Source organism: Vanellus vanellus, assembly GCF_965231255.1.
Source record: "Vanellus vanellus genome assembly, chromosome: 2".
Classification (NCBI taxonomy): Eukaryota; Metazoa; Chordata; class Aves; order Charadriiformes; family Charadriidae; genus Vanellus; species Vanellus vanellus.
Window position 1 is genome coordinate 109,694,063 of NC_138906.1, and position 13,861 is coordinate 109,707,923.

Below are 13,861 nucleotides of genomic sequence, written 5' to 3' on the forward strand. Positions count from 1 at the left end.
CACTTAATTGTTTCTCCTGAATACCAGTTGAATCGATGAGTTTTCAGTTTTGTTTTTCAGTAATTGTATAGTAATTGTGGGTCTCTGCTGACTATTGAAAATCTAATAGAAAAATAATTGACTACTACTTCTACCACTATTGAATAGTATCATAGAATGGTTTAGACTGGAAGGGACCTTGAAGATCATGGACACCTCCCACTTGACCAGGTTGCTCAAAGCCCCATCCAGCCTGGCCTTAAACCTGTCCAGGGATGGGGCCTCCACAACTTCCCTGGGCAACCTGTTCCAGTGCCTTACCACCCTCAGAGTGAAAAATTTCTTCTTAATATCTAAATCTAAATCTAAATCTTTTCTGTTTCATCTTTCTGTTCCAAACTAGGGGCATCCTGTGAAATCATGTTACTTTTCATTAATATAATCACACACAGAAACATACACATATAAACGAATTGTACCAGAAGGAAGGAATTAGACCCTCTGCCATCCAAGAACAGCTCACACACTTTACTTTACAACTAAATTTCTTCCTAATATCTAAATCTACCCTTTTCCAGTTTGAAGCCATTACTCCTTGTCCTATCACTACATGCCCTCGTAAAAAGTCCCTCCCCAGCTCTCCTGTAGGCCCCTTTAGGTATTGGAAGGCCTCTATAAGGTCTTCCCAGAGCCTTCTTTTCTGCAGGCTGAACAACCCCAACTGTCTCAGCCTGTCTTCATAGGACAGGTGCTCCCACCCTCTGATCATCTTTGTGGTCCTCCACTGGACCTGCTTCAACAGGTCTTATGTTGAAGATTCCAGAGCTGGACACAAGATTCCAGGTGGGGTCTCACCAGAGTGGAGCAGAGGGGCAGAATCATGGAATCACAGAATTTTCAGAGTTGGAAGGGACCTCTAGAGATCATCTAGTCCAACTCCCCTGCTAAAGCAGGATGGCCCAGAGCACATTACTCAGGACTGCATCCAGGCACGTCTTGAAAATCTCCAGAGAAGGGGACTCCACAACCTCCCTGGGCAGCCTGTGCCAGTGCTCTGTCACCCTCACCGTAAAGAAGTTTTTCCGAGTATTTGAATGGAACTTCCTGTGTTCTAACTTGTGCCCATTACCCCTCATCCTGTCACTGGGAACCATTGAAAAGAGCCTGGCTCCATCCTCCTTCAACCCACCCTTTAGATACTTGTATGCCATAATAAGGTCTCCCCTCAGCCTTCTCTTCTCCAGACTAAAGAGTCCCAGCTCTCTCAGCCTTTCCTCATAAGGCAGATGCTCCAAGCCCTTAATCATCTTAGTTGCCCTTCGCTGGACTCGCTCCAGCAGTTCCCTGTCCCTCTTGAACTGGGGAGCCCAAAACTGGACACAGTATTCCAGTTGTGGCCTCACCAGTGCAGAGTGGAGGGGGAGAATGACCTCCTTCGACCCACTGGCCACACTCTTCCCTATGCAGCCCAGGATTCCATTGGCCTTTTTGGCAACAAGGACACATTGCTGCGTCATGGATAATTTACTGTCTACGATCACCTCCCTTGACCTGCTGGCCACGCTTCTTTTGATCTGAAAATGGCAGAAAGTAGCCTAAAGTGGTTGAAATCATACATGTGAAGGATGCTCTTGCTTTGCAATTGTCTTAGCAGAAAATCAGCCTTATGTACTCTGCCCGTGCATCTTTGACATGAAAGAGCTTCCACAGAAAAAGACCACTCTCCATCGTCTTTGAACGGTCATGGAGAACAGGAGAGGTGCCTGAGGACTGGAGGAAGGCCGACATCACTCCAATCTTCAAAAAAGGCAAGAAGGAGGACCCAGGGAACTACAGACCGGTTAGTCTCACCTCTGTCCCTGGGAAGGTATTGGAGCGACTCATTCTGGATGTCATCTCCAATCACGTTGAGGAACAGGAAGTTATTGGAAGTGGTCAACATGGATTTACCAAGGGTAAATCGTGCTTGACCAATCTGATAGCTTTCTATGATGTTATAACTGGTTGGCTGGATGAGGGGAAAGTCGTGGATGTCATCTACCTTGACTTTAGCAAGGCTTTTGACACTGTCTCCCATGACATCCTTATTAGGAAGCTGAGGAAGTATGGGCTAGATGAGGTGACAGTGAGGTGGATTGAGAGTTGGCTGCGGGACAGGACTCAGAGGGTTGTGATCAGCGGCACAGAGTCTAGTTGGAGGCCTGTAACCAGTGGTGTCCCCCAGGGGTCAATACTCGGTCCTATTTTGTTTAATATATTCATTAATGACCTGGATGAGGGGACAGAGTGTATCCTCAGCAAGTTTGCTGAAGATACCAAACTGGGTGGGGTGGCTGACACCCCAGAGGGCTGTGCTGCCATCCAGCGTGACCTGGACAGGCTGGAGAGCTGGGCAGAGAAGAACCTAATGAGGTTCAACAAAACCAAGTGCAAGGTCCTGCACCTGGGGAGGAAGAATGCTAGGCACCAGTACAGGTTAGGGGCTTACCTGCTGGGAGATAGCTTGGAGGAGAAGGATCTGGGGGTTGTGGTAGACAGTAAATTATCCATGGCCCAGCAATGTGCCCTTGTCGCCAAAAAGGCCAATGGAATCCTGGGCTGCATAGGGAAGAGTGTGGCCAGTAGGTCGAGGGAGGTCATTCTCCCCCTCTACTCGGCACTGGTGAGGCCACAACTGGAATACTGTGTCCAGTTTTGGGCTCCCCAGTTCAAGAGGGACAGGGAACTGCTGGAGCGAGTCCAGCGAAGGGCAACTAAGATGATTAAGGGCTTGGAGCACCTCCCTTATGAGGAAAGGCTGAGAGAGCTGGGACTCTTTAGCCTGGAGAAGAGAAGGCTGAGGGGAGACCTGATTATGGCATACAAGTATCTAAAGGGTGGGTTGAAGAAGGATGGAGCCAGGCTCTTTTCATTGGTTCCAAGTGACAGGACGAGGGGCAATGGGCACAAGTTAGAACACAGGAAGTTCCGTTCAAATACACGGAAACAGTTCTTTACGGTGAGGGTGACAGAGCACTGGAACAGGCTGCCCAGGGAGGTTGTGGAGTCCCCTTCCCTGGAGATTTTCAAGACCCGCCTGGATGCAGTCCTGAGAAATGTGCTCTAGGCAATCCTGCTTTAGCAGGAGAGTTGGACTAGATGATCTCTAGAGGTCCCTTCCAACTCTGATAATTCTGTGATTCTGTGATTCTGTGAAAAAGCTAAATGCCTTACAAATGCCTTCACTGCCTTATAAATAAGACTTTGTCAAAACAGTATCATTTGTGAATATATGGGGCCAGTCAATAATTCATTTTCATGCTTCCCTACAAATATCACATTGCAATTGAACACTGTATATGTAATGATTTCACCACAAGTCCCAGAGAGTAAGAAGGGCTCTTGGGAGAGCTTTAGTCTTGCTTTTAACCTAACACAATTCCTCTGCATGTTCTGTTCATTCAGAATTATCTGACAATTTATGGGAGAAGTCATCCTCTGAGACTTCAGTATGATCCGGAATGGGTCAGCCTTGGGAAAAACATAGTGGGTACAATGCAGAGTACAATGGGAATAGAGGGAAAAAGATTTGGGAGGTTTTCATTTGTGGTGTATTCCACTCAGTTTCTACCAACTTAAACAGGAATGCAGCCTCTATTGTTGCTTTACATTTCCCTTTGCTCTCCTCCTCCTGGAATAACTTCCCCAGTAGCATGAAAAGGCAGAATTATAACAGATTCAAGGTCAGGGAACTATGTACTGATCTTTGGTTGTTAGGCAAATTGCTGATGGGAAGATATGATCCAGGAAATAATCAGTATTTTTCCCTCTTAAGCTAAGTCCATAAGGCACATCTGAAAGATTAGGAAGGTTCCAGACATAGTTCATCATTGATGGAAATGTGCATAATTTAATATTTTAATCCTTCGAAGGTGCTCTCCATAGTACAAAGAAACAGAATCAGTATCCATAATGTATGGCCATTATATATTCATATATTCATTTCAAGATAGTAATACATTGAGGAGCTTAAGAAATACTTAAATATGCAACTGTATTTTCTAAGATATTGGGGAGTAAAAAAAAAAAAAAAAAAGGTTAAGAAGAATATAGGCTATGCCTGGGAAAAAGTAGTGACTTTTGCTATTGGGATGATTAAAACCCACGTCCTTTAAGGTACAGTTTATAAACATAGCAATTGGTAACACATACAAAAAAATCTCACACCCTTTCTTCTCCTGGAGTGCACTTACTCCCAAAGAATAGCTTGGTATCACATCAGACAGGTTATAAAATCAGGCTCGGAAAGTCACTGCCGGCAATCCAAACTGCGATTCAAAACCGAGAACGGGGTTATACCTCTTGAATTTCGTGGGTGGACCACAGGCACCAGGCGGGCTAGCCCGCATTTTCTCCCGGCCCTTCACCACCTCACCGACCGCGAACGAGTCGAGGCGCAGAGGTTTTCACACCTTATTGCGGTTTTATATTTTACTTCAGAAGCCTTCCGCTAAAGCTGAACGAGAACCATTTTAATGCATCGCATAAAACGAAGTGCCTGCGCAAGGGAGGCAGTTATAAAAAGCGGGACGGCCTCAACAAGCAGATGCTGCCTTATCCCCCGCCGTTTCTGAGCTATGGGCGCTGTTAATGGATTTATTCCGCGCTCACAAAGTTGATACCCACAGGAGAGGCGGCTCCTGCCCGGCCCGCCGGACCCCGGCCCGCCGCCGTGCCTTGCCGGGAGCCGGCCGGTCACGGAGCCCACCCACTCCGCGACACCTTTTCTTCCACGGAGCCCTCTCACACCTGCCTGCTGCTCCCCGCTCCCCGCACTGGGACCCGCTCCATCCCTTCTTCGCCGCCCCTCACCGCGCTCTCGGGGCAACCGCCGCCGGAGCCGCCCGGGCGCCGCGGCCCCGCCTCCCCCCGCCCCGTTCTCCACCGCCTCCGCCGCTCCGGGGCGCGTCCCCATCCCCGTCCTCTCCGCTCCGTCCCCGTCCCCGTCCCTGTCCCTGCCCCCGGGCGCGCCCGCCGCCCCCCTCCCCTGCGTTCCGCCGGCAGCCCGCCGCTGAGGCGCAGCGGCGGCGGTGGCATCCGCCGGCGGGAGCGGGGCTGGGCTCACGCAGTCGCAGGGAAGAGGAGCAGCCGGGCAGCGCCGGCGGGGCCGGCAGCCGAGCCGAGCCCGCCCCGCCGCCGGAGCACGGCGCGGAGGATCGGCACATCCTTGTTCCGCCGGGGGCGGCTCTGCCATCATCCTCCCCTCTCCCCCCCCGCCGCCGCCGCTGCTTCCCCTCCTCTCCCCTCCGTCCCTCCCTCCTTCCCTCCCTCTCTCTCCTTCCCCGCCCCTCCAGAGGGACATCCCTGCGAGTTTCCTCCGCTGCCCGCGCCCGTCGCCGCATCTCCCCCCCGCCATCAACTCCGGGCAGCCGCCGGCGGAGGGCAGGCGGGGACCCCAAGTTGCGGCCAGCCCGGGTGAAAAGTACCGGCGACGCGGGAGGGGCCGGAGCCCAGCACAGCCCAGCCCGGCCCGGCCGAGCGGGGCCGCTACGAGGCGCCGCCACCCGCAGCCCCCCACCCCCTCGGGGGCTGACCGGGGCAGAGCGACGCGACCCCGCGGCGGCTGCCGACAGCCCCCGCCCGACCCGCTGCGGTAAGACGGGGTGACACCCGGGGACGCCGAGCGTGAGGAGACGGAGGCTCCCAGCCGAGGGTGGTGGTGGTGTGTGTATGGGGGGGCGCGTCGGGGAGGCGGCCGCGGCGGGGGAGGTCGCCGCCGAAACTTGTTCAAGTTGTGCGGCCCCGCGGCGGGCGGGGAGGGGCGGCGGCGGCGGAGGCGGCGGCGGCGTCGGGCGCCCTCTGCTGTCCGCGGACGGCGGCGGCGGCGGGGCGGGGGGGCGCTGGCGCGCTGGCTCGGCGGGGGATGTCAGGCTTCGTCCCGGGGCCGGCGGGGCCGCCGCCGTGGGTCGGTCCATCTGCTGCCCCTCGTCACGTCCTCACGTCGGCGGCAGAGCCGCGGCGTGCGGTTTGTAGAGACGTACCTAAACGTTTATTGTGTTTATTTAGTGGTTTGGGCTCCGCTTAATTTTGGTGGGGCGTTTCGGATTTATTGTGTGGGGGTAGCGCCTGGGAGCGTGATGGGAAAGTGTGCCCTGAGACCTGGCAGTCGCGCAGGAGAAGGTGAAATAAAGCGAGCTCAAGTAGCCAATCTGAATTTCTGCTTCGCCAGAGATAAATTTTGTGGAACTTTGAAAATGCTCCTTTTTTTCTGTAAAAGAAAAGGTGTACTAACTCCTCTTTCCAATGAAGTTAGCAATGCTTTGTTGTCTTACGTGCTTTAAATATTTTCTGACACCTGTACAGCTTCAGAGAACTTTTGTTTCTGTTTCCACAGAAAGAACCAACATGCAAAGTGGAAGGAAACCCGAAACTGCTCTTTTTACAAACAAGTATTGGCTTTCTGCCTCTTTCACATGTTTTCCTTTTGCTTTCTAATGGAAGGAGCAGGATTATCTGAATCACTGAGGCAAAATTTGGGCATCATTGGCTGAAGATAAGATGAAAGAAGACTTGAAAATATATCGATACTCTATGACTATTAGTTCAGACGCACCTTTCAAAACAGGGGAATAGTGGTTAAAAACACTGCAGTTTCATCAAAAGGAGCTAATGGAGGACCTATGTTGATTTTATCTTTTTTATTAATGCTTTTTTCCTTCCCGCTCTCCCATGAGTCCCAAAAGAGAAAGATGGAAAGAGTGTGTATGGAAATTGAGATAAGGGGAAGGCTGAAGACAATAACTTCAGTTTTGAAGTCTGTTTTCCAAGTGCTGTAAATTCCCTGTTTCATGAAATACAACACATTGTTTTGAATAAATTATATAATTTTGTGATCAGTGGAGTTTTTGTCAGCTCTAGAAGTGGAATTTGACCTGATCGAAAGCTTTTTTAAAAAGTAAATACATCACTCCGATTCCTTTTTTCAGGTTAAGTTTTTCAAGTTATCAAGAGACAGTGCTTCAGTCTCTTACTGTGCATTGTCAGCCTGTGTTTTATATGCATATCTTAACGGTTGTACTTTTTCCCTTATTTTGGTATTTATGCTGTAGTGTTGTGTTTGAGAAAAGTGTGAACAGACTAGACACCTGAGATTTAAGTTTTCGACAGCTTTGTTGCTTCAGTGTTGTAGCTCAGATTACAAGTAATCTGAGTGTCTGTTAGAATGCACGGTACACGCTAAGTCTTTTCTGCTAAAAATATGCCTTAAGAAGTTCATTTTTGTACTAACTGGGTCAAAGTTTGATATCTGAACATTGTGTTTTGTTAGGAAATGCATGCCTGGGGAAGAGGAGCTGCCTAATGGATCATGGCTCTGATGTTCATGGGGCATACTTTATTTCTAGCATTAATGATGTTTGCTGTCTTCACTTTTGAAGAATCTGTCAGCAATTACTCTGATTGGGTGACTTTCACAGAAAATGTAGATCGATATGAAAAACAGCAACTTGAAGGTCTTAGTGCTGAGCAGAAGCTGAAAAAAACAGTTCTTCATCCAAGCTTGTATTTCGACGCTGAAGATGTGCAGGCACTGAGGCAGAAGGCTCATACAAGCCATTCGCATCTGTTCAGAGCCATCAGAAGTGCGGTGACAGTTATGCTATCCAACCCATCATACTACCTACCTCCACCCAAGCACGTTGATTTTGCTGCGAAGTGGAATGAGATATACGGTAACAATCTGCCACCTCTAGCATTTTATTGTTTGCTGTGCCCTGAAGATAAAGCCGCGTTTGATTTTGCCCTAGAATATATGGATAGAATGGCTGGCTACAAAAACTGGTTGGTTGAGAATGCACCTGGAGATGAAGTGCCACTCGGTCACTCCCTAACAGGATTTGCCACTGCTTTTGACTTCTTGTATAATTCACTGGGAAATGAGCGAAGGCAAAAATACCTGGAGAAGATATGGTCTGTAAGCAAGGAAATGTATGAGTACTCCAAGGTTCGTTCCTGGGGAAAGCAGCTTCTCCATAATCATCAAGCAACCAACATGCTTGCTTTGCTCATTGGGGCTTTAGTTTCCGGGGTGGACAAAGGATCTCAGGCAAATATTTGGAAACACACTGTTGTTGATGTGATGGAGAAAACAATGTTTCTGCTCAATCATATTGTAGACGGGTCTCTGGATGAGGGAGTAGCTTATGGGAGTTACACAGCCAAGTCAGTAACCCAGTATGTTTTCCTGGCCCAGCGCCACTTTGGTATTAACAACTTGGAGAATAACTGGCTCAAAGCGCACTTTTGGTTTTACTATGCCACCCTGTTACCAGGCTTTCAGAGGACTGTGGGTGTAGCGGATTCTAATTACAACTGGTTTTATGGTCCTGAGAGCCAGCTGGTGTTCTTGGATAAGTATGTCATGAAGAATGGAGCTGGCAACTGGCTGGCACAGCAGATTAGAAAACACAGACCCAAGGACGGGCCAATGGTGCCATCCACTGCGCAGAGATGGAGTACACTACACACTGAATTTATTTGGTACGCTGCCGAAATCGCTCCTCAGCCACCTCCTGATTACGGTACTGCTAAAATGCATGTGTTTCCGAACTGGGGAGTTGTTACTTATGGGGCTGGGTTGCCAAACAGTCAGACAAACACCTTTGTATCCTTTAAGTCTGGAAAACTTGGTGGACGTGCTGTCTACGATATTGTTCACTTTCAACCGTATGCCTGGATTGATGGGTGGAGAAGTTTCAATCCGGGACATGAACATCCTGATCAGAACTCTTTCACTTTCGCTCCCAATGGACAGGTGTTTGTATCTGAGGCTCTTTATGGACCTAAGCTCAGCCACCTGAACAATGTCTTGGTCTTTGCTCCATCACCTACGAGCCAGTGCAACCAGCCTTGGGAGGGACAGCTTGGCGAGTGTGCCCAGTGGCTGAAGTGGATTGGTGATGAGGTTGGAGACTCAACTGGAGAAATTATAACAGCCTCCCAGGCTGGAGACATGATGTTCGTGAGTGGTGAGGCAGTATCTGCTTACACATCAGCAATGAAATTGAAAAGCGTGTATCGCGTTTTGCTGCTTTTAAATTCTCAGACATTGTTAGTAGTAGACCATATCGAGAAGGAGGAAGACTCTCCTGTTAATTCTGTCAGTGCCTTTTTTCATAATCTTGACATTGATTTTAAATACATACCCTATAAATTTAAAAACAAATACAATGGAGCTATGATGGATGTGTGGGATGCCCACTACAAGATGTTTTGGTTTGATCATCATGGGAGTAGTCCTGTTGCTAGGATACAGGAGGCAGAACAAGCTGCTGAATTCAAAAAGCGATGGACTCAGTTTGTAAATGTTACCTTTCCAATGAAAAACACGCTTACAAGGATTGTTTACCTTTTCTATGGCCCATATGTCAATGTTTCTAACTGCAGACTCATAGATAATGCAAAATCTGGATTTCAGATTTCGCTCAGTGTCAACAACACTGAAAACACCATCTCTGTTGTGACTGAATATCAGAATTTAAAGACAAGGTTTGATTACTTGGGATTTGGTGGCTTTGCCAAAGTTGTTCATGAAAACAAAGTGACCAAGTTTGGTCTAGGTACTGAATCTGTTGAAAAACAGATAAAAAATAATAGGGTGGTTTTCCCATTTGGATTCAAAGTGAGCATAATTGCAGGGTTAATTTTGGGTGTTAGTTTGGTCATACTGGCTTTTCAGTGGCGGTTTTACATACCCTTCAGTAAAATGTTGCGTTGGATCCTAATACTGGTTGTCACACTGTGGCTTATTGAATTGGTGGATGTGTGGAGCATGTGTACTCAGCCCATCTGTGCAAAATGGAGCAATGACATGACAAGGCTAGAACATGATAAAGGCAATAAAGCCAAACAGTTAGAAGGAAACCCTGTTGTTTTGCCAGATGTGATCGTTACTTCACTTCCCGCTTCTGGAGCAGAAATTTTAAAACAGCTGTTTTTCAACAGCAGTGACTTCTTATACATCAGAATACCTACATCCTATCTTGAAATTCCTCAGACTGAATTTGAAATTGATTCCTTTGTAGATCCATGTGAATGGAAGGTTTCTGATGTCCAGAATGGTCATTTTCGTCTTATCCAAGGGTGGCTCCAGTCTCTAGTTCAGGGCACAAAATTACATTTACAAAACATTCATTTGTATGAAGCCAGCAGAAGTAAATCTGCTCAGCATTCTGCCATAAGCAAGGACAAAAGGAAAAGATCCAAAAAGAGAGAATCTCTGGCAGAGCAAAGAAGCAGGGCGAGAGGGAGTCAAGATAAAGATGCTGAATATATTAGGGAACTGAGAAGGCACCTCGTCTATTATCCTAATGCACGACCTGTGCTTAGTTTAAGTAGTGGGAGCTGGACGTTAAAGCTTCCCTTCTTTCAGGAAATCCTAGGACCATCAATGAGAGCATTATATGTAGTAAGGGACCCACGGGCATGGATCTATTCGATGTTGTACAAAAATAAGCCAAGCCTTTACTCCTTGAAAAATGTTCCGCAACGCTTGGCTGCAATATTTAAAGGGGAAAATGGTAAAGGAAAATGTAGTTTAAATGAAGGCTATGCCTTTGAATATGAATCGTTAAGAAAAGAACTTTCAAATTCTAACTCAAATGCTGTTTCTGTCTTGTCCTATTTATGGCTAGCAAACACAGCAGCAGCACTGCGAATAAATGGGGACTTGCAGCCAACAAATTATCAGCTGGTCAAGTTTGAAGATATTGTGAGCTTTCCTCAGAAGACGGCTGAAAGAATTTTTGCCTTTCTTGGTATTCCTCTTCCTCCTGCTAGCTTAAACCAAATATTATTTGCCACCTCCACCAGTCTTTTCTATCTTCCTTATGAAGGGGAAATTTCACCAAGTAGCATTCATGCCTGGAAACAAAACATGCCCAATGAAGAGATTAGACGGATTGAAGATATCTGTTGTTCTCTAATGGACCGCTTAGGATACCCAAAGTTTATAGAATAAATGCTGCCGGTCAGCAGAAATTTGCACTAATGATCTCTGACTCCCAATTTGTGGATAAATATTACAGAAGTTTGTTTATTCTTGTAAAATGTGTACAGTCTGCTACTTTCAGAGAGATTATTTTAAGAAAAAAAGATAGTTGTTCTTGCAAGTGTGGAGTTTTTTGTTTTGTTTTATTTTAAAAAAAAACAAACACACCCTTGTAACTACTTTTGCTGCCTTTCAAAAAAAGCTGTGTGAACCTTTGTAGAACTACCAGCTGGGGACTCTATAGCTCAGGGGATTAGTAATAGAACATGGAGCTTTTCACCTCCAACTCACCAGTTTGACTCCAGCCCAAGTGGTTAGTTCCTGAAAGTACTTACCATCTGATGATTGTAGGACAGCTTATATGAAATTAAACTGGTTAAACTGGCCCAGTTCCCAATGGTGATAATCAGACCCCTTGGATGGGTTTACTGATGCATTCTGTCTGTATCTCACTGGTCACTATAGTGGTACAGAGTAAAACATAAGCTGAGGTTTAAAGGCTGTTCAGCATCTCTTCAGCAGGAGGAGACAGTCAGAACATTTGAGTGAACCTAGTTCCTTATTTACAGTCTCAGCAGACAGGCTCAGGACTGGAATGGGCATGGATATTGAATATCATTATGGGATATGGTTCCTTCAGCTCAGAGGTGTGGCACTTAAATTGGCTTTTGTGCTTTGATGAAAAAGAAGACTTAATTCTCTGTGCCTGACAGTGTGGTACCCTTTGGGAGCCTGAAGTAAGCTATCCAGACAAAAAGAAATAGGACAAAATCTAAGAAACCAACAAGATCTCCCAAATGAGCCGTTAAATTTGGAGATTTTGTGTACTTTTGACCCACCTCCACCTAACTTAATTTTGAAGGTTGTTAACATCTTGGCTCCTTGCACTGCTTTATCCTGTACCTCTTGTCTAAGAGGTTCTGCAAGGATTTTCTCTTTTTGAGTGAGACTCTTCCATCCTTCTTTGTTGTAACACATTTCTCTGCTGATTCTTGTGCATAATTTCACTGAGACAAGTGCAAATATTTGATGTCATTGTTAATGGCTTATTGTTGATGTCTGCATAAAATGGCAATCTGAGATTTAGATGATCTTAAATAAATGTCCAGGTTTGTGTTGCTGAGGGATGTTTTGCTTTTCTGTATAATGAATTTCTGAAGGACAACCATTGCTAACCTCAGGTCTTCTTCCAGAGAGGGAGAAATCTGAAAATCACCCATCCCTTAACTACCTCACATTTGAGGGATGTTTCCCTACAGTAAACTATTTCCAAAGTTGTCTGATTTTTATCATGATTGGTGTTTCTTTAACATGGTGCTGTAATATGATATTGGTTTGGAGACAGATAGGCTTGCTAGGATAGATGTGTCTTTGTCACAGCTTATTTTCTTCTTGAGTCACACTCTTTGTTTACGCATGCCCATTAAGAAAAAAAAAAATCCCATTTCCCAATTTAAGTTGCTCAGCATTCTTTGGAAATTCATACATATCGTAAATGGCTGCAGATGTGTAAATCAGATCACAGGGAGGCATCTGTTTCCTTTCCCATCTGTTTTTTATTACAAATGGAATTGTCTTGAAATATGCTTCAATTGGTTTGTGGGAGCTGGGATCAGAGATTTGGCTTATGATATTGAAATGTGCATGTAATTACTGTTTATTTGGGTGGTAAGCATTAGACAGTGTCAAAAGAGCAGTGAGTTTCTTCTTACAGATTACAGGTACCCTTGCTGGTTTTCAATATAAAGGAGTTCTTGCCTTTCCTTCCAATCTTACTATTATTTCCCTGTCTTACCCTGCTGTCTTGTCTCTCTCATATGTACATTTCACATCCTTTGGAGCACGTTGTGATATCTCATTATGACCTAGATAAAAATAGCTCTTTCTTGGCCAGTCATTAATATGTCAAAATAGGCCTTTAGCACAATAAAGCTATTGATATTTTGTGGTCTCACTAACCATAACTTGGCTGTCATTTACTAGCAGTAGTTGTTTTTTTCCCTTCAGTCTTAGGTCTCACCCCTGTCTAGGTGGAATGCCATGTTAAAGGAAGTATTAAACAAGTTAATACACACTGACATGTTAGTGAAGCTTTGGTTTCCAAGTATCGTTCTCTCAAATTGGCTTCTCTCTGAAGCTATTTCTGATCGTATGTTTGAAAAAATAAAAGTATTGATGTCTGTACAGTCTGTACCTGCCAGAATAAGTTTCAGCATTTTCCTTTTATTTCCAGGATTTACACTCTAGAATCAGAACAAATAAAAAGGCTTTTCTCTGTCAGATGTTTTAGGGCAGCTGAAGGTAAGAATTAAGACTGACTGTGTATTTGTGGAAGTAGAAAGGGACATTAAAATCCCTTCCTGAAAGTGCCACATGGAATGCCATAATAGCCTATAAACCAACTTTTTGTTTGTTTTTTGAGGAGTTAGGGTGGATAGAATCATCTGTTGGGAGCATCATCTGTGCTGCTTTTGGAACAGAAGTTATCCTATGCCCTTACATTCATAACAGCATCGTTGCTGTCATTATTATATGCAAGATTTAGGAGCTGTTTCTTTTCTGTACTGTACTTTCCCGGTTCAAAGAATGCATCATCTATTATTCAAATTTCATTGCATTGTGTGTCCTTATACAGATGTAAAAAGGTAGAAGAGAACTCTGTTCTTTATTTTTAGATCTTGTTGTGAGGGCAAATGCATTAAAGTCATTACGCTAAAAATATGTAAAAGGAAAATCAATGTCTTTGAAAACAAGAAGGTAGGAAAAACTGGGGTACGGCAAATCTCCAATTTTCAATCAAATAATTGCTTAGTGGAGTTTTAGATGGTAAGTTACATGACCGTTTGACCAAAGTTG

General features: G+C 45.7%; 1 protein-coding gene across 1 annotated transcript; it reads left to right on the forward strand.

The window, feature by feature from the left end:
* Positions 1-7,324: 7,324 nt before the first annotated feature.
* On the forward strand, positions 7,325-10,977 carry DSEL (dermatan sulfate epimerase like; the record flags this gene model as incomplete). The annotated part of the gene is made up of 1 exon (XM_082479371.1): positions 7,325-10,977. One exon carries the CDS (start codon positions 7,325-7,327, stop codon positions 10,973-10,975), a length of 3,651 nt encoding a protein of 1,216 aa, XP_082335497.1. The 3' UTR covers positions 10,976-10,977.
* Between the last annotated feature and the right edge of the window lie 2,884 nt (positions 10,978-13,861).